Source organism: Xenopus laevis, chromosome 1S (genome assembly GCF_017654675.1).
Source record: "Xenopus laevis strain J_2021 chromosome 1S, Xenopus_laevis_v10.1, whole genome shotgun sequence".
NCBI classification, from domain to species: Eukaryota; Metazoa; Chordata; class Amphibia; order Anura; family Pipidae; genus Xenopus; species Xenopus laevis.
Genome location: NC_054372.1, coordinates 57,891,824 through 57,912,828, shown reverse-complemented (window position 1 = coordinate 57,912,828; position 21,005 = coordinate 57,891,824). Strand labels below are relative to the sequence as shown.

At 37.9% G+C, this 21,005-nt stretch overlaps 1 protein-coding gene across 1 annotated transcript in view; it reads left to right on the top strand.

Annotated features, from left to right (window-relative positions):
• arsj.S (arylsulfatase family member J S homeolog) overlaps positions 1 to 8,827 on the top strand; it is a 32,585-nt gene extending 23,758 nt beyond the window's left edge. The window contains exon 2 of the mRNA XM_018243361.2: positions 5,906 to 8,827. Within this exon, the coding sequence (XP_018098850.1) occupies positions 5,906 to 7,289 (1,384 nt within the window). The 3' untranslated portion in view covers positions 7,290 to 8,827. The remainder of the gene's footprint in view (positions 1 to 5,905) is intronic.
• Positions 8,828 to 21,005: the final 12,178 nt, after the last annotated feature.

Here is a 21,005-nt window from a genome sequence, read left to right as displayed (position 1 = left end):
TTAATGAAAGAAAATGAAATGGAATTAATTTAGCAATTTCATTCAAATAGTGGTGCTTTGGATTGGTCATTCTAAACATGTTTCCAATTGGTCGCTTTCCAACCACTGTCTTTTTGGATTGGCTGTCTGGAACACGATTTTGATTGGTCCTTTTTTCATTTAAATATGACTACATTGTTTGATGCTAGTCAGCCTATGTAGTGCCCCTAAGGCTCAAAATGCGTAAGGCTTTGCTGTGATGTTCTTTGCTTAATAAATACTTTTTAACTACATCAACTTAAGGAGTGTGGTCTAATATGTTGCAGCCAACCTTCATTATCTACTTGCATTTCATTCAAATAGTGTTGTTTTAGTTTAAAAGAAAGAGGCATACAATTTTAAATATTGTGGTTTCCTGGATAAGGATTTTGGTATTGTATTTAGATTCAGCTCTAGCCAGATTTCAGCAAAGTTAAGGTTGGAGAATATTACTTTTATTAAGGAGAATGTTACCTGGCAGTAACATTGTATAGACCTCTTTTGATTTCAAATTTTTATTGTGTTATGGCTTTATGTAATCACATATTTTGTACCATAGCAACCAATCATCACATAGAAAACATTGCTATGGATAACTAGACCTGGAGCGAGCTCTGCACATTTTTACAAAAAAAACTTAAACTTGAAAAGCTCCATCTTATTAATGATAATCAACTTGCTCCATTTCTTTTTACAAACTGTTATAAAAAAAGCTCAAACAATAAAAGAACTTGAATGTTGAAAAAACACCTGCCGTTTTTCCTTTTGAACTCTGAGGAGCTTTTTGTTTAATATATATCTCTAATTAGATTTCAGAACACCCGCATCTGAAAAAATGGCTCTAATTTGAATGAATAGGCTCCGTACTTTTAACAAACGTCTTTTAATTCCTCTTTTCTAGCAGCAATATATATGCAGACCATGAACTGTTCTAAGTGTTTAATCAAGTACGAGAGCCTCATTTTTTCTACGTTGATTATGAAGGAAACTTGATTAATTAGGAATGTCACAGGAAGATTTGCCTGTAAACCTTCATCCAATGGATCTGACACAGCAATCAATATTCAATAATACGATTTTTGTATTTCAGCTCCAGTGCGTTTATTTTGTGACATGAATTGAAATACATTTGTTTAGGTTTTTTTTTTCTTGTATGAAATGTGATTTCATATTCATCACTGTGGAACAAGCTTCCACTAGTTCCCAAAGCAATTACCAGAATTTTATGTTTACAGCTCAGTAGGAGGAAGTAACACAGCAGGGCCTTGCTATGTTCTAGCTGTATTTCACATCAGCATAAAGCAATGTCATCCCTCTTCATCAGCACTAATATTAAAGTTATACAGTGCCATAAAGAGTATTGACCCCTTTTTCCATTTTTTATTGTCATAGAACATGAAAGTACGCACTATATAAGTATATGCAAGCAGTTATATCACTTTGCAGAGATCTGTTTTTACTTTGACATGAAATAGTCTGTTTCTGTAGATCATTGTATGTGCTGTGAAGCCATGTTCTATGAAAATAAAACATGGAAACTGGCAGATGTTAAGTTCAGCACCGTCTTGCAACCAAATGTGCTGCACTCTGCATCTAGCTCCAGATTTTAGTACAACATTCGCTGCAGAAAGCAGTTAGACCCCTGATGAAAATGCTTTTTAAATGAGCACCAAGGAGACTAGATCTTAACAAAATGTAGGCTTTAAGGTGGCCATAGACACACAGACAGAGCCGGGCTGCGCTGGCCAGGCGCCCTAGGCAAGCCGGCCAGTCGCGGCGCCGGCTTAGCATGCACGAATGGCCGTTCGCATGCGCTGATTAGAGTTCTTGCACATGTGCACAAGAGCAAAAATGCTAAAATACCACAGCTAGTCGGGCAGAGAAGGGAACCGGACTAGAGGTAGGTGACAGAGGCGGTACGTGCCTGACGCCCCCCCAGCTTTGCGCCCTAGGCACGTGCTTACTCTGCCTACCCCTGGTTCCAGCCCTGCTCACAGATAATACCGTACGAAACAAATTTTCGTACTATATTCGGCGCGTGTATGGTGGGAAACGAGCTGACCGATATCAGCAGAAGACTTGGATATCGTTTGGCTCATCGATCGGGCTGGATGGAAAATTTTGATCGGCCATTGTTAGTTAAGTGCTGAATCGTCAGATACAGGTAGAATTCTATTGTTTCTACCTGTATATCTGACGATTCAGCTCTACACGTGTGTGTTGAAATGAACGATCTTTCTTGGAAAGATCTTTTCCAAGAAAGATCGTAATTGTTACGTCTATGGCCACCTTTACTATACATGAGTGTTACTTGAGCCTTTACTAAACTAAACTTGCCTATAGCTCGAAAACCTTGAGAGTAGATGCTGACCTAGGGCCAGTGCTAGACATCAACAAGATGAACAATTCATGAGAGTCTCACTGTTTACCACTTTTTATGCTACTAATTCAACTGGTAGAAATTACTCTTGGTGCAAATGCTCTACTTTAAAAGAACGATTATAGAGATAAATGGAAAACCCTTTTTTTTTCTCCTGGTTCCTAAACTGAACTAGATTCATGACTTATGGCCAAACTGAAACACTTTTTAGTCTAAGGACTCTCAGCTAAAAAAAACCATCAGTTATTTTTGACTTCATGTTAGTCTAGAGAGACTGTTAGGTCATGTATATGGAAACTCAGCCATAAATTAACACATGGCTCCTAAACATGATGGTGTGTTGTACTAGGCAGTATTTTACAAGTAAAGCAATATGGTTCCTCCCAAGTGTGTTATATTGAATCAGTAAGTTGGTAGAAACACTGATGAGAGAGTTACTGTAATAAAATTACCTAGGGTGCGGCGGTGTGGACGGCCGCCACGCCGCCGCACTCCTGATCCGGCGCCATCTTGAGATTCTAGGGCGCGCGCGGCGCCTGCGCGCCTCTTAAAGGTACAGGCGCGCTGGCGTGATTGCGTCAGCGCGTTTTGACGCTCGTTTTGGTGCCAATTTTGAATGTATTTAAGGCCCATTCTGACCCCCAGCCAGTGCCCGTGATAGAACTTGTTTCTAGTGGTTTCCTGAGCCTTGTGCATCTGTTCTGAATCTCGTCTGTCTGATTATCCGTGTTTGACCTTGCCTGTATCCTGACTATTCTGAAATCTGTATCCTGACCCTTGCCTGCCTACGACAACTCTACCTGCTTAACCCCTTGATTGACAACTCGGTTTGACCCTTGCCTGCCTGACGATTCTGATATCCGCCTGCCTCGACTCTGCTTGTCTGACGATTCTCTTGCCTGCTCCATTTGTACCGTGACCTTCGGCCCAAAAGACTCTGCTAACTGCCGTGCCCCTTCGCCAGCCAGAACATCTTGCCTTGCACCCCTCGTTAAGTCCAGGTGGCACCCAAGTAAGCTGAGGGCTCCTCCCGAAGCCCAACAGTGGTCACACTACTGGTGAAGCCGAGCCGAGACCAGGGTGCTTGGCATTTGTTCTGGTATCGGGTGCCGGTCGTGACAGTTACACACAATGGAGTGGCATCAAGAAAAGACTGGAACAATCATCAAGGCTACCCATAGGCTAACATTGATGCTCGGTAGGTTTTAGGTGGCGAAGTAGGGGGTCGTAGTTTATTTTAAAGAGACAGTGCTTCGACTATCGAATGGTGGAATAGTCTAACGATTTTTAGTTCGAATCATGCGATTCAAAGTCGTAGTCGAAGGTCGAAGTAGCGAATTCGATGGTCGAAGTAGCCAAAAAAATTCAAAGTATTTTTTATTCTATTCCTTAACTCAAGCTAAGTAAATGTGCCCCTAAGTAATATTTTCCATGGAACAGGATACTAACAATGCTTTTGTGGATGCAGATCATAATGGGACAACATCATTAAAAGTAGGCCTCACATTAGTAAAGTATGGGCACTCCTGCCATTCACCATATCTGGGAGTCTTTAAGTTAACTTTTAGTATGTTATAAAATGTCCAATTCTAAGCAACTTTTCAATTGGTCTTTGTTGTTTATTTTTTATAGTTTTTTTCCAGCTTTCAAATGGTAGGTCACCCCATCAGCCACCCCATCTGTAAAGCTACAAATGTATTATTATTGCTATCTTTTTATCACAATACACATTAGTGATTAGTGAATAACGTAGTTTGTGGGGCCAATTCTGTGCACATAATATATTTAGCTCACATCCTCCATCTCATTCATACCTACTGTATTTGTCAGGGTTATTATTATTAACATGTATTTATATAGCGCCAACATATTGCGTAGGGTTAAACTGGTCTCTGAGAAATTCCCTGGAATAGAAATATGATTTTATTTTTTTGTTAGCTGCAAATATTTGTTGTGCTGGAGCTAAAGATATAACATCACCACACTCACAAGCAATTGTAGTGGACATAAAAATGTTGTATGCCTGCAATTAAATCACTACTTGCTCATCACCAGCTACCAGCTTTAATTGTATTATATTAATATATTATTCTTCTACATAATCTTGCACTCTTCATCATTCTGATGTATGATAAATGCTACTTACAATTACCATAGAGAACACTGCCTGAAATTAGACTGCTAGTTTTCATGAAGTTAATGGAAAATGTATACAGTACCACAAATATCAAAACAGGAGGGAATAATTAAACTGATTACTGACTTTTTGCTGGAAAATACAAACACTTCCTGTTACTAAAAGTTGCTGATCATTTCGGAAATATGCCTAAACAATTATAGAAATGTAATCTAATTGCCATATGTTGCAACCAGCAATAATGTTCCTTAGACAGTATGTTGTATTGGAAATTTTAATTTGTATGTGCATTTTAATATCTATATGAAGTTAGCGTAATTTTTGGGGCTCGCAATAACTGTGATTTCATTACCATTTATTATACATATTCAGATATGGTTGAGAAGATTGTTCCAGAATATAATATATATTAAGTACTGGAGTGTCCGCCATAAGGAAAATATTTTTGTCTGCAATATTATCAGTTTCATTGCTTCTGGTGATGCTACCAGTTGGCCAGGCCCCCTAGGCAACTAGCACAGACGAGTGCACGAGCCAAAGATACATCCAGGATATGAGAATTTATGCTGCAGGTGGGAAAACAAGGGTCTGAACTATGGGAAGGCAGCAGAAGAGATATGGTGCCTGGCTCCCTGGGGTTTTCTGGATAAGGGGTCAAGCCATAATATGGATCTCCATAACTTACTTTACTCCAATAAGGATTAATTATATCTTAGTTTGGATCAAGTACTGTTTCATTATTACAGAGAAAAATCATTTTTAAAAATCTGAATTATTTGATTTAAATGAAGTGTGAGAGATGGCCTTCCAATAATTTGGAGCTCTCTGGATAATTGGTTTCTGGATTTCGTACCTATTTTTCAATATTAAGGGGAAGATTTATTAAGGTTTGAATGGTAAATTCAAATTTGAATTTTGACTTTTTTTGGTCAAAATTTTAATTTTAAACTACTAACTCAAATTTGAATTTGAATATGAGATTTATCACACCTCGACCATAGAATCAGTTCTAATTCGAATATTCGCCACCTTAAACCTGCCGAGTTCATGTACAAGTCAATGGCAGAGATCCGTTGAACCATTTGAAGATGTTAATTGCCTTCCCGACATTCAAGGTTTTTTTTGGAGGAAAACTTGAATTTGATTAAATTTTCAGGTCGTTCCTATTTGATTGAATATTAGATGTTCAAGTTTTTTCATAAATAACCTCCCATTTGAGTTGTGAGTCAAATTTAGAGTTGAAAAAATTTCACGTAACTTCAACTTTTGATAAATCTGACCCTTACTCTGAAAATAAATAGCAATGCTGTTTTGTATTTGTATTTTTACTAGCTTTAGCATTTTTAATACTTTTTTTTTTTCTCTTTCAGGTATCAGATCCACACAGGTCTTCAGCATTCTATAATAAGACCTTCACAGCCTAACTGTTTGCCACTGAACAATATGACACTGCCTCAGAAACTCAAGAAGGCTGGCTATAAGACACATATGGTTGGAAAATGGCATTTAGGATTTTATAAGAAAGAATGCATGCCAACTCAGAGGGGATTTGATTCTTTCTTTGGTTCACTTCTGGGTAGTGGAGACTACTACAATCATTATAAGTGTGACAGCCCTGGTATATGTGGATATGACCTTTATGAGAATAATAATGCCGCTTGGGATCAGGATAATGGTATTTATTCAACAGAAATGTATACACAAAGAGTCCAGCAAATTTTATCCAAGCACAACCCCAACAATCCTTTATTCCTTTATATTGCTTATCAAGCAGTTCACTCTCCTCTGCAAGCCCCTGGAAATTACATGGAAAATTATAACTCAATAACCAATGAAAACAGGAGAAGGTATGCTGCCATGCTGTCATGTTTAGATGATGCCGTTAATAATGTAACAACTGCTTTGAAAAAATATGGTTTTTATGACAACAGTGTTATAATTTATTCATCAGACAATGGTGGCCAGCCAATGGCTGGAGGCAACAACTGGCCACTACGTGGGAGTAAGGGGACATACTGGGAGGGGGGAATACGGGCTGTTGGATTTGTACATAGCCCCATTTTGAAAATGAAAGGTTTTATTTGTAAAGAGCTTGTTCATATAACAGACTGGTTTCCAACATTAGTCACTTTGGCAGGTGGGGAAATTGATGAGGAAACACAATTAGATGGCTATGATATTTGGGAGACTATAAGTGAAGGAAAACATTCCCCAAGACTAGAAATTCTGCACAATATCGACCCCATGTATACTAAAGCAAGAAATGGCTCTTGGGCTGCAGGTTATGGTATTTGGAACACTGCAATTCAATCAGCAATAAGAGTAAACCATTGGAAATTGCTAACAGGAAATCCTGGTTCTGGAGATTGGATTCCTCCCCAAAGCTTTAGCAATGTAGGAACCAACCGCTGGAACAATGAAAGAGTGACTCTAGCAAGCGGGAAAACTGTATGGCTTTTTAACATAACAGCTGATCCATATGAAAGAATAGATCTATCTGAGAGGTACCCTGATATTGTAAAGCAGCTGTTAAGAAGACTTGCACAGTTTAATAAAACTGCAGTACCAGTGCGGTACCCACCTAGAGATCCAAAAAGCAACCCTAAACTTAATGGAGGTGTATGGGGTCCATGGTACAAAGACAACACAAAACAAAAGAATAATAATGCAAAAAAATCTAAGAAGACAAAGAAAAAACGAAATCATAGGAAACAACAATATTCTGGTTGCCAACCCGTTTCAGTGATTTCATAGATCCAGTGAAAAGTAAAAATAAAATGGTGCTAGCAGAAAAATATTTCTGCCCATAAAAAACATATCAAATGAAAGTGAAATTATATTTTTTTCTATAATTAATTTTTTTAAATAATAATATTAGAAATCATGGGTCAGAGAAGAATGGCAAGCATCATACTTCAGAATATCAGCCTTAACAAATAATCAAGTATAATTGATGTAGTAGTGCTACACTGTACTCAGGAACCGCATTTCACTTATGCCCCTTAAAGGAGTTGTTCACCTTCAAAACACTTTTTTTTTCAGTTCTGTTGTTTTCAGAAAGTTTATCAGAAATCTTTTGAATCAAAATATACAATGTTGAATTACAGAAAAATGCTTTCCAGTGTACTCGGCAAGTTGAAAGCCATTTTATAAAGCACTGCGTATCTTGACAGCGCTATATAAATAAATGATGATGATAAATGATGATTTTATCCATCGGGTCAGTATTAGCTATAAATAGTGATGGGCGAATTTGCCGGAAAATTCGTAAATTTTCTGCAAAATTCATGAAACGGAAAATTTGCGAAACGGACGCCGGCATCCATTTTTTTTTTACTCCGCCCGAGAATCTCGGGAATTCGCTGCAAATTCACGTCTGGCGAATAAATTCGTCCATCACTACCTATAAAGAGGTTTTGTAGTAATGAGGCACCAGACCACTAACCCATAGCAAAAATCATATGTTTGCTTTGACCTGTTTTGTGTAAAATTAAAGCATATTTTGATAGATTTTTTTGGGTTCCTGGAATAGGATCATATTTCCCTTGTTATTGTCTATAAGAATATAAGAATTATTGTTGGTTGTTAAGTCTATGTATTAATGATGCACATACATACAGTATTGGCACATTAGGAATTGTTTTATAGGCATGGAATCCGTTATCCAGAAACACTCAATCAATTATGGGAAGTTCATCTCCCATAGACTCCCATTTTAAAAAATAATTCAACATTTTAGAAATGATTTCCTTTTGCTCCTTAATAATAAAACAGTATATTGTACTTGATCCTAACTAAGATATATCTAGCCCTTATTGGTGGCAAAACAATCTTATTGTTTTTATTTAAAGTTTAAATTATATTTTAGTAGTAATAGCATATGGAGATCCAAGTTACTGAAATATAATCAAATTCAAATTGAGTTTTCCTCTGAAAAAAAACTTGAGTGTTAGGAAGGCAATTAACGTCTTCAAATGGTTCAACTGACCTCTGCCATTGACTTGTAAATTAGCTCAGCCATTTGAACCTTAATAAATTTGCCCTAACATGTCAAAAATGATGTGGAATTATTGTACAATGATGCTCCAAATACAGCAGATTGGAAATATAAATTGAATTTGTTAAATGAAATGCAATGATAAATGTACATACTGAATTCCTCAGTACATGTTTCGTCTCTATATCATGTTTTTTATGTTTCAACTTCAAAGCCAAAGGAATCAAGTGTTGATGATGTTAAATGAGACAAATAATAATGTTATTATAATGTTATTATAATAATGTCACAATTTTAAAAAAATAACTGTATTGTAAAAAAATTATATTTAAATTATTTTATTTTTATGTACAAAATGTTTTGGAACATAGCGATTTAAATGATTTAAACATATGCAATACCATAAAAAATAGTAAGTAAGTAAGTAAGGTATATAGGGCTATCATCTGCATGAAAACTATGGATAGGAATTGTCAGACAGTCCCTAATTGCTATGCAGGGAAAAAAATCATGCTTATGAACAGCAGGGGGAGCCCCCACCATACTTCCCAGCCATGCAGAACTCAAAGCAGCTTTGTTTGTTTCCCTGTAGAGCAGTCGGCGACTGTGTAGAGATTGATATTGGATTTTATTTTTGCCTTTACAAATAAAAAAAAAGTGCTGAAATACACAAATATACCTCTAAAAATTCAAGTTTTTTAGATTATTACTAGCAACAAAAAAATTCAAAAACCTGTATTTCTGAATGGCTAAAGTAAGATAAGTGCAATGTTTTATTTTTTGCTTCCATTTCATTCTAACAGTATTAATATTGAGTGACACTGACCAAACTAAACTGTGGACACATTTTCCTAGGAGAGCTACTGTAATTACTAATGTTTTTGGAGCATTCAGTCCCATAACATTTTGGCGCTGCGCCAATGAGGTTAGTTTAAAATAACGTCTTTTTGTCATTCTTTATCACAAGTTGTACAATACATTTTTAAAAGTGGTTTCAAGTGTAGTATTCATGATTACAGAGCACAGATTTTTGGACATGATAATCATGATGTTACCTGTAAAAACCATTATTCAATAGGATCTATTATCTCATCTCTTGGGGATGTTTGGGACCTGGGGTTTTCCAAATAAGGGGACTTTTCATAATTTGGATCACTGTGCCTTAACCAAAAAATTAAATAGTTTTGACTACATCCAGGTGTATATGGTGTGCTGCTTATGGCTTTTTGTCTCTCCTCCTGCACCTGGTACAGCTGTAGTATAAGCACAATTCACAATATTTGTAGTTTAAATAAAAAGCTGTCTTTTTCAGAGGAAGTGAGAAAGGGGGTTGAAATATATCAAGGGGGTCAAATATTTTGTTATGCCCCCTTTACAGTTCTACAACAAATAAGCACAATAAAAAAATACATTTGCAATTTGCATTCTACACATTTTTGGACACTGCTCGAATGCTTGGGACCTAGGGTTTTCCGGGTAAGGGATATTTTTGTAATTTGGATCGACATAGTCATGTAAACATTAAATTAACCTAATAGGATTGTTTTGCCACCAATATGAATTCATGCAACTTTCTTGCCATCAAGTACAAGGTACTGTTTTATTATTTTATTAAAGGAAAGTAATCTTTCAAAATTAGACTTGATTAAATTGGAGTTATGGGAGATAGGCTTCTCATAATTAATATATGTACTACAAACCTTTTTTTTTCTCACTGTACTGTACTGTGAAAACTTTTCATGCACCTTTTGTTTTTATGCATCTTGAGGCTTATGCCAAGTTCAGTTTGCTGAAAAGGTTCACACAAATAAATTCCTGTTACACTGCAGAAAAATCATGCTGATGTTAATGCATCTTTAAATAACTGCTCAGAAGAGTTTGTTTGCAATTATGGTCTATTGATAAGGAAACCAAAACAGTCAACATTTGGAAAGCAGTCAGTTTAGAACTGCTGCATAAACAACATGGAAAACTGGACAACAGGATAACTTTGTATAATATTATAGGCGTACTGTATATAGGTTTAGTATCACATACTAGAACACAGTACAAGCACTGCAGTGCAATGAGCACAAATGAACACTATTACTACTATTATTGTATTTTACTTGTTTATTCTGTTAGCTGGACTAAAATTCCAGCTGAATTTAAATTATTGTGATTTTATAAATTAGCTCCGGTTTCCTGATATGGGAAATGGCATATAGGTAAGGTACAAGCAACAAGTCATTTTAAATGCTTCTAAATAAAAAGCAAGCTTCCCCTCTTCAAATAGGTTGTGTCCAACTTACAGTACAATGCAGTAAGGGATGGATTTATGTAATGACAAAGTTTGCCCAGTGCTGTAACCCATAACAAATAATCAGAAGGTAACATTCATTGGTCACCTGTTTTAGTGCCTTTTACGTATAGGGATTTATGTCTAAAACTGTTTTTTCTGGTTAAGTGAGTAGATTAGAACATTTCTCATATCTTTCATTTCACCTATTGTCATGGATTCTCTATCATGAATCTGCAGTGGTCGCAGACATAAATTTATCCTACCCATTTATGCTACCCCTAAAACTATTACTGGTTATTCAAGAAAAGGAAAGAGCACCCCCTACTTAAACCAAAAAACACAATTACTAATATCGGTGCCAATAGATGTATATATCTTACAAAAATGTGCTTTAGTAAATGGGTCCAACACACACGGTTCCCATTAAGGGTTGTGTCAATAGATCAGAAGATAAGGAAGCAGGGCTGACCAGCACTCGAACGGATCCACAAGACCAGAGATATTCAGTTAAAAAATACATTTATTGGTAGAAAAGTTAAAAATATAGCTTCATCTCCATCCACCAGCCCATGACTAAGCACCCTGAGGGGTGTGAAACTCGTAGGGTGGATGGAGATGAAGCAATATTTTTAACTTTTCTACTAATAAATTTATTTTTTAACTGAATATCTCTTTACCCCATTTTACCTCCATTTCTTTACGAGAAGAAAGAGAGGTTAGAAAGATGATATTATGTAGGGAGAAGTTATTAAGAGAATAAAGAAAGTTTCTAAAGGAGGAGTGGGCTCACAGGGGTGTGCATGCAGTCTAAGGTTTCAGATAGGCCCCTAGTACACCAGTGTAGCACTTAAAGGTCCATTTATTAAAGGTCAAATTTTAGTGGTATTAGAACTTTTTGAAACTACGTTAAACATGTTTTCTCTAAAACCACAAAGGCCATGGAATTAAATTAAAAGATCCAAATATAAAAAGTGTGAGTGGAAGAAAATGCTGAACTATGCACTAAGTCATATGAATCACTCTTAGGCTATGAGCACACAGGCTGTTGGCTCTGGCTGTTTTTAACCTGCGTATGTTTGCAGGCTGAGAGAAGCTGATCTGCTCTGTGCCCCTGCTCCATTGATTTGAATCTGATCAGTCTCTAAAAATGTTGGTTTTTCAGACAATTACTAGCAAAAAAATAAAAAACTTATAAAAGTCTGAATAAATAAAAACAAAAAAAAACAATAGGTCCAGCACAGCTCCCATTGACCTTGGCTGGTTTCACTTGGCAAAGTTTTGTATTAGAGTTTTATGTCGTTTTTGTGATGTTATAAATCTAGAAGAGTTTAAGGAAAGAGTTAAATTTTAACAAGTTAGAGGTTGCGGAGCACCATCCATCTGACGCAAAGGATAGTGTGCAGGGTCAAATAATTAGTAATACAAAAAAGAAAAGCAAAAGAGATGACCCATCTCATTGCACCTTCCCATCCATGTGTTGCACAAACTCCAGTGAACTGTTACTTAAAACTTAACTTTTAATAAAGCATTAAAAACAATTGTCTAGATAGCAAGATTAAAACAGAGGTTCGATAGGGGGCTGATAGACTGATTAGCAAGGGGTAGGAGGGGTGAAGTCACTTGGGAGTGACGGTTGGTTAGAGAGAACCGATAAATAGTATTAAATGTTTGACCATTGATCACTCTATGTATCTATAGAGTCCACCAAATATTAACCCCCATCAGGCCACCCCTTCACCCACTTCAGGATCCCTCCCTCCAGGTGTGCGGTCGACCTGCTGATTGATTATCAAGGCCTAAATTGCATACGGTTCTTACAATAACCAGGTGTATCAAGATACTAGTAGCGAATTCTGTAACCCACGGATAGTCCGATGAACCGAAGGCTTTATGCCTTTGATAAAGCCCGCAAACTAGCGGGTGAAATGCACGTCAGGCGCATTTTTAGCTTTAGGTTAGGTAGGCGTCTGATAGGGACAACGAATCTATAGCTGGGGTGACCGGATCGGGAGGGGACTCTGGAGGGTGAAGGGGTTGGTTCATCGGACGATCCGTGGGTTAGAGAATTCGCTACTAGTATCTTGATACACCTGGTTACTGTAAGAACCGTATGCAATTTAGGCCTTGATACCATAATCAATCAGCAGGTCGACCGCACACCTGAAGGGAGGGATCCTGAAGTGGGTGAAGGGGTGGCCTGATGGGGGTTAATATTTGGTGGACTCTATAGATACATAGAGTGATCAATGGTCAAACATTTAATACTATTTATCGGTTCTCTCTAACCAACCGTCACTCCCAAGTGACTTCACCCCTCCTACCCCTTGCTAATCAGTCTATCAGCCCCCTATTGAACCTCTGTTTTAATGTTGCTATCTAGACAATGGTTTTTAATGCTTTATTAAAAGTTACGTTTTAAGTAACAGTTCACTGGAGTTTGTGCAACACATGGATGGGAAGATGTAATGAGATGGGTCATCTCTTTTTCTTTTCTTTTTTGTATAAATCTAGAATATTTATAGAGTTTTAGACATATGGAAAAAACATACATTTTTAGAGAAAGTAAATGATTCATGAAAAAATTAGAAATCTGAATGTTAGTAAATCGGCTCCTGCACAGTTATAAGTGAGAAAGACCATTTGGATTAAAAAGATGTGACTGGCTAAAAGAAACAAGGAGTAAGAAGGGACAGGACAGAGAAATAATTTAGAAGGAAGAAAAGGTAGTCTAAATATAGATGCAAAGGAGAAACAGGGGGAATATTTGTAAAGAGAAGGATAGCAAAATAAATGAAAGAAGAAGATGACAAATGTCAACTCCCACGCATGTAATCCAAAGCGATCCCCCTCTGGTGTAATCTGCTACATAATTGTTTTTGCTAGAATATCCTTACCAGTTTCCTCTCCATGGTGAATTTCCTATTACTACAGTCAGTCAACAGAACTGAGCCACGTTGGCTCCAGCATTAAAGTCCGATCACGAAGGCTGAAGTGGCTGAAGCAGAGACCTTAACTGATTTACAGTCTGGACATCTTTGATCTGACAAATTTGATTATCATAACTGAACATCACGGGCAATGTTTTTTTTTTTTCCATTTTAATGTTCATTTACATTTTTCATTCGATATGCAAATAGCAAGCTGGCTGTAAATAGACAATATAAAAAATGTATGTTGCTGGATAAATATTGGCATAATGTGGAATTTATTTGGTTTCTCTTGGGTATATATTTTTTAGGTATGAAAAACTTCAGCAGATACTGTGAAGGCGAGGTTATTCTTTTAAAGTATTGGATCAAACATGACGAGAAGGCTAATGTTACAGAGAGTGGCTATTGTGCTGCATATAATGCCAAGGAAGGTTTTTCCTTTACTCATCTTGAATCTTCCAGATCCACTTCCCAGTTACATCTAATTTTAAACTAACTTTAGTTTAGTTGATTTATAATCAAATTCCAGCCCTGTTGTGATATCCCAGCAGATCCCACTTACAAGTGAATACTGAGGTATACATATTGCCTTTCAACAGCCTCTGATACAGTTGCATCAAGACTAGTAAAGTAAATGTAACCAATCCCTTAGTGATTCATTCTTAAGTCACCAGTCTCATGTCTGACTAGTGATGAGCGAATTTCTCCCACGAAATTCGCAAAATGTCGAAAAATTTGTGAAACTTGAAAATTGACTCCTGCTGTAATTTTGGACGCGCGGCCGAAAAGTTGCTCGCATCAGTTTTGACGCCAGTGTTCTAGTCAATGGGCGTCCGAATAGTGTTGCAGTGCAGCAATTTTGACGCTAGCAACTTTCCAGACACACATCCAAAATTTTTTGTTGTCAGCAAAATTTTATAGGGGAGTTTTGTGAATTTATTTGCCGGTGGCGAAACGCAGAAATTCACAGCGAATTCACTCCAGGTGAATTTATTCGCCAATTACTATGTCTGACTAGACTTCAGCAGTCATAGTTTATCTCTACCTCCTCAAATCCATCCCCCACAATCATGAAAGTGTTAGGCCCACACGTGGGGCAATTAGCTGCTACCATAATTAATTTCTCGAACAGAGGAAAAAAGATTTAAAGCGAGTATAATTCCACAAAGTAAAAGTGAAACAATTTAATTAAATATAGTTGCTTTTAAAGATAACAGAAATGAAATATTGAGGTTGTGCAATCATCTAAACTCAAACGTGCAAATACAAAATACAAATCCTCAAAGATATTACAACCATATTGTAATGATGGAATAATGAAGTTAACATTTACTCTGTGTTGCAAACAAACTCCCAACTCTAACCACTCTCTCCCAACTCAGACCAGGCTGGGATCCTTTATAGACCAGTGACAACCTGCCCATCTTTGGTATCAGGTGGTGAGAGAGAGATGCAGGTATAAAAATGAATTTGCCTCTTGGGTCTACCAGGATGTTTCATAGTAATTATGGGCATCCGTTATTGAGAAATCCATTAGCCAGAAAGCTCCGAATTACTGGAAGGTAATCTCAGACACAGTGCATTTTAAGCAAATCATTTTTAAAAATGATTTCCTTTTCTCTGTAATAATAAAACAGTACCTTGTACTTGATCCAAACTAGGATATAATTAATCCTTATTGGAAGCAAAACCAGCCTATTGGGTTTAAAAGACTTAAGGTATGGAGATCTGAATAATGGAAAGTCCCCGTTGTCTGGAAAACCACAGGTCCCGAACATTCTGGACAATAGGTCCAATACCTGCAGTAAGGTTTTTATTTTCATTGAGTTCTATATAAAAGAATACTGTGAAGGGCATAAGTGTGCTTATATATGGGGTATCAAAAAAAATCATCATCAAGAAATTAACAATAGCAGAATTAATTATGAAGCGAAAACTAAGAAAATCTCTACCACTTTTCAAAAATCTAGTTTTAAAAAAACTTAAGGAAGAATTACTCTTACAGGGCCCTCATTACCTACTGTATTCGTCTGTCTATTATTTACCCTGATGTACAGTATTCTTTTTTAAAGAGACAGAATTTGGATTTTAAAATGTAAGCTAATACCTATGGAGAAGGGACAACTAGTGCTTATGTGTTACAGACGCTTAAAATGCTTAAATTATTAATGGGCTTATTTATCAAAAATCAAAAATCTAATTTGATAGGTTTTTTTCTACTTTGAAAAAAAAGCTCACATGTATGAAAAAATCTGATTGTAATAAAAACTTGAATTTGTAGAGTTTATAGGCTTTTGTGCAAAAAAATTCTAATTGTGGCAAAAATTTTAATTTAATCTTGATAAATCACCCCCTTAATGTTTTTACCATGCAGAACCTAGAAAAGTCATAGTATTAGAGTAGGTTGACTATGTCATAGACCTGCAAATTCAGGTAGGGTTCTTAATGATGGGACTATTATCAGAAGAAAGCCATAACCATCAACCTCTGCAGGATTAAGAAATGACATGGGATTATAGTAGTACATTTTCAAGTGAAAGAAGTAAACGCTACTATTGTCCGAATTGTCATCCCATTGCTAGTGATGGGTGAATTTATTCGCCAGGCGCGAATTCACGGGTATATTTGCGCGATTCGCCGTCAGCGAATAAATTCGCGAAACGCCCGCGAAAATCCGGCGTCAAATATGGGCACCGGCGTCAAGCGAAACGGCGCAAATTCGCCCATCACTACCCATTGCCCGGAATGATGGGCTAATTAGACATTGACAAGGGGAGCCCACGCAGACCTGGATATCTAATAGGAAAGGCAAGGGCTAAAGGACTAGCTAGATCTCCCTGTTTAACTGCCTTGACAAAGAAACTGATTTTGCAACTTGCAGGCAGTGCAAACATTCAGCAAGAAAGGGTATTATAGTCAATCCTTTTAAGAATATACTGTATAAATAAATACTGTAGGTTTCATTTAATACTTTGAATAAAATTCACTTTATTGTCCTCACAGCACTACCTCGCAGAACAACTCTAACAGCATTTTTACTTCTCTAGGCGATAGAGAATATTTCAGGAGCCAAGACTGGACCCAGGCAGTGTGACCTCATATATTAAAGCAGGAAAGAAAAATCTGGTTCTGTTCAATAGAAAGCTTTAATGAGGACCAAAGCTGTGCTTTACTGGCATCTCCTGTGTATCTGATGACTTCTACTTATGTGCTTCTTATTTCCCTGAAGAGGCTGTGATTAAATGCTGTATATGGAAGTGCTCTAGGCTGTATAAGCTGCCTTTTCGAAAATGCAGACATTAATTCATTGAGTTATACTGTCAATAGTGTTTAATTATTGTTTTCCAAGTACCCACTGAGAGACTGACAATCAGATTTAACCCTCTTTATCTGTGCCATTCAAACGGATGACTGAGCCTTATACAATTGTATGCAGCCATCAAGCAATCTGGGCAGCCTTTAGTTTTTTTTGTTTTTTATCTCTCAGTCACATTGCTATGTGCTTTATTATTTCAAAATTAATATCTACTCTGCAGCATTCCTATTTGCTTTGGGATGTGACATTATGAAGGGGTTTTATTGGGCCTTTGGAATATTTTCAATCCCCCATATACATGATTGACATTGAAGTGATCACAAGGGACTAAGAAGAACTGCAAAGACTTGGCAGATGGTTGTCAGGCAAGGACAGTAGGAAAAACAGCAACATGATGAATAGAGACAAGATTTACTCTTCATTATTTAAAACCATTATACTGGCACGACTTCTGAAAATAATAGCTCTGGCTCTGCATACTGTGTCTACAATAGGGTTAGATTTATGTGTTTTATTTGTTATTATTTGTGTGTGGTTACTAATTGTAGGCAGCAAAGCAACCTCATCAAACCTTTTATTTAGGCCCTCTGCGTATATACTGCACCTTACAGAATATACAACTCGTTACATTAGAGTTCTTAAATGCTGCATTTTCAGGACTTGACTTGAAGAGACTGCTCCCCTAGCACCGGACCCTACCCTCCCATACCCTACCCTCACAGCAACATGCTTCTTCTTGCCCATTGCAATCTCTTCCACTGGGAACTGGGTGGGTGTGGAATTCAAACCTCTGTTGAAATCTCATGTCCAGTCCTCCAGTGGTGATGTGGTCTGCAGGCAGAATGCCCCCCCCCCACACTTTTTCCAGGCCTTTGTGGCCTGCCCACGAATCTGGGCCTTTTGTATATTTTATCATTTGGAAATAAAGGAGTTAATTGACCCAAGTCTCTTTAATGGCATTGTACCCAATAGAGCTCAGGTTTACATGAGTACTGTGCCATAGAGACTCCAATAGATTTTATTACTTAGCATAGGCTGTAATTCTCATACTCCTAGACCATATCACATATTTCAGTAGACCCCTCAGGCTAATTCCTCACCTTAGACTCATATAACAGGGATCTTGCTGCCCCCTGGGGGGGGGTAGAGGTAGGTGGGAATAATGCCATTTCTGACTCTGATTTTTTTGTTAGTCAAATATATTTGTGTAGTGAGTTCCTCTGGGATGCTCACCCAAAGGCTCTTATAGACAGGGAGCTGAGCCACCATCTTTACCATATAAATGCGTCATAATAAGCATACAAGACTTGTCTGAAATCATCATAATACAACGTAATTAATTTATAGGGCAGCAGCAAGTTATGCTCCATCCTAAAAAAAGGATTTACTATAAATGAATAAAGAAATAGAAGAATGGTCTGTCTATATGCAACATACAGTGACCTTGTGATAAGCTGGAAATGGTTTATCTTAAAAAAACACCCATATTGTATATAATCACATGCCTTGGCAATGGTACCGCTCACAATTAGAGGGAATGCAATGAAATTCTAATTTCAAAGTTTTCTGAACCCACTGGGTGAATAGCTCTGTTAATAGCATTATCTGATCATATTGGTAATGGGTAACAGTAGATCACAGCTTGTCAATCAGCATCTCTGAGCCTCCTTGGGAATCATTATCCTTGTCTTACTGTTGCTCCTAACTGCCAATAAACTGGAAATAAATCTGCTTTGATACTGTAACTCCAAAATATAAGTAGTATGTGTTGATTTACTGAATATTAAAAATAATTAAATAAATGTTAAACCGTAACATAAGGCCTAAGGTACATGTACTACTGTTGCAGAAAACACTAGGAACAGTAGGGAACAGGAAGAGACTAAGCAGGAAAAAACCCAGGTCCCGAGCATTCTGGATAACAGGTCCAATATTTGTATATGTTTTTTGTTTTCAAACATCTATAGAACACTAGGATGTAATCAAATGTGTCTGTTGTAGAGTGATAACTTGGAAAATGATAGAATAAAGGTATATCCCTCCCAGAATCCTTTAGCAGTGCAGAGGGCTGTGGTAATGAGGGTCTGTCCAGGCATGAGGGCTGACGATTATCACCTGTAATTAAAAGGTGAGCAACTGGAGCTGTTCTGGGGAATTGAGAAAACACTGCGTGAAACAGTGAGTCATTTGCTAAACAAGGTAAGCTTTGTTCGACAAATAGTTTCCTCTTAGATATCAGGGATTTTAAGAGGCAGAATTTCCTGGTAGCAAGGACTGGTTACTAATATTATTTGCTACCCTAAAGCCTTGGGAGTGAGGTGCAAACTGCTGAGAGAGTTTAGTTGTGACTGCGAGTCCTTTGAAAGCACTAGATTCTTTGCCAGCAAGACTGCTAATTGTTGCTTCATGGAGAAAATATAGGGACTTTAATTCTTCTGCCTAAATTGTGTGAAATAAGAACACAATCAGAGATCAGTTTGGAACCCCGTGAACCTGTCTCTTATCTGTGTAAATCATGAAGCCGCTACTACCAAAGGAGTGGTTTCTCCAAACTGTCTAGAATTTTGGGATTTGATATCCAGAAACCCATTATCCAGAAAGTTCAGAATTAAAGTAAGGCCCCCTGACATAGGCACTTGTAAGAGCTGAAAACAAACAGTCAGTATAGACTAGAATAGAATGCTTTTTGTGGTGAAATGCATTAAAAGTGATGACGGGTGGGGGGGGCGTGCCCAGCCAAGCAGCAGCGCAGATGCATTTTCAAGGCACTCCCAAGGTCCCAACTGCAATCCACTGCCATCTACACCCCACAACAAGCCCAGCTCTCATCATGCCCCCTCCAGACACCACTAGGGGCCCTCCACTACCAATTGAGCCCAAAACCAGCATTCCAGCACCTCCTGAGCACCAAAGCGGAACGTGACCTAGCAGTGCGAACAAGGCTGCAGACTTGGAAGGGATCAAGGTAGACCTATCAATCCTTCAGAATCTGAGAGACTGCACCACTGCAGTGGAAACCTGTGTTTCATCTCTAAAAGACACTGTCAATTCCCTGGACAATGATATGACCTCAGTGAAGCAGCAAATTCAAGCACTGATGGAAAAAACCAAGGACCTGGAAAACAGACTAAAGGAGGAGTGATGTTTGAATCGTGGGGCTCCCTGAGAGAGTGGAAGGTTAGCACCCAGAGGCCTTTATCACTAAGGGGCTACAGGATGTATTAGGAGTGGACACATTCTCCCCATTATTTGTGGTGGAAAGAGTCCACTGAGTCCCCCCAGTCCACCCCCACCAGGAGCACCCCAAAAACCATTTCTACTTAAATTCCTCAACTTCAGGGACCAGAATGCAGCGCTGAGGGACACAAGGCTTAAAGGCCCAATCCTATATAATGGCACTGCAATTTCTCTATATCCGAATTTTTCTCATTCACGAATGGCTCAATAGAAGGGGACGATGCCACTCCCATCCGAGGGAACAACGATCACCAGCTAACAGCCCTTGCTAGGATCGGGGAACACTGTATGGCCTGTTAAATATGCCCTCTAATTTTGACCAGGTTGTTTCTGGGCCTGCTGATAAAAGCAGACTGAGGACCAGCCTGACCGCTCACTTCTGGCAGCACTGCCGGGGGTTCAGGTGGGGAGCAGGTCTGGCCAGCTGGGTCCACCGGCCCAGTCCAAACCTGACTTCCAGAGTTGTTAATGTGAAAACACGCTAGAGTAATCTAGTCTACCTGGCATAGTTTAGTATGAGCTATTTCATAAAATAGCTGGGAACATCTAATCATCCCTCTACATATGTTCTCTGGTTTCCTTGCATTAAATTCTCTTCATTCCTTTTTGAAGTGTCTCAGCCAGTATATTCTGTGATTGTATCCTGTGATTATATTCATAAAATATGCAACAGGAAAAATTGGGGATTGGGGCTGTGCCACAAGTGTTC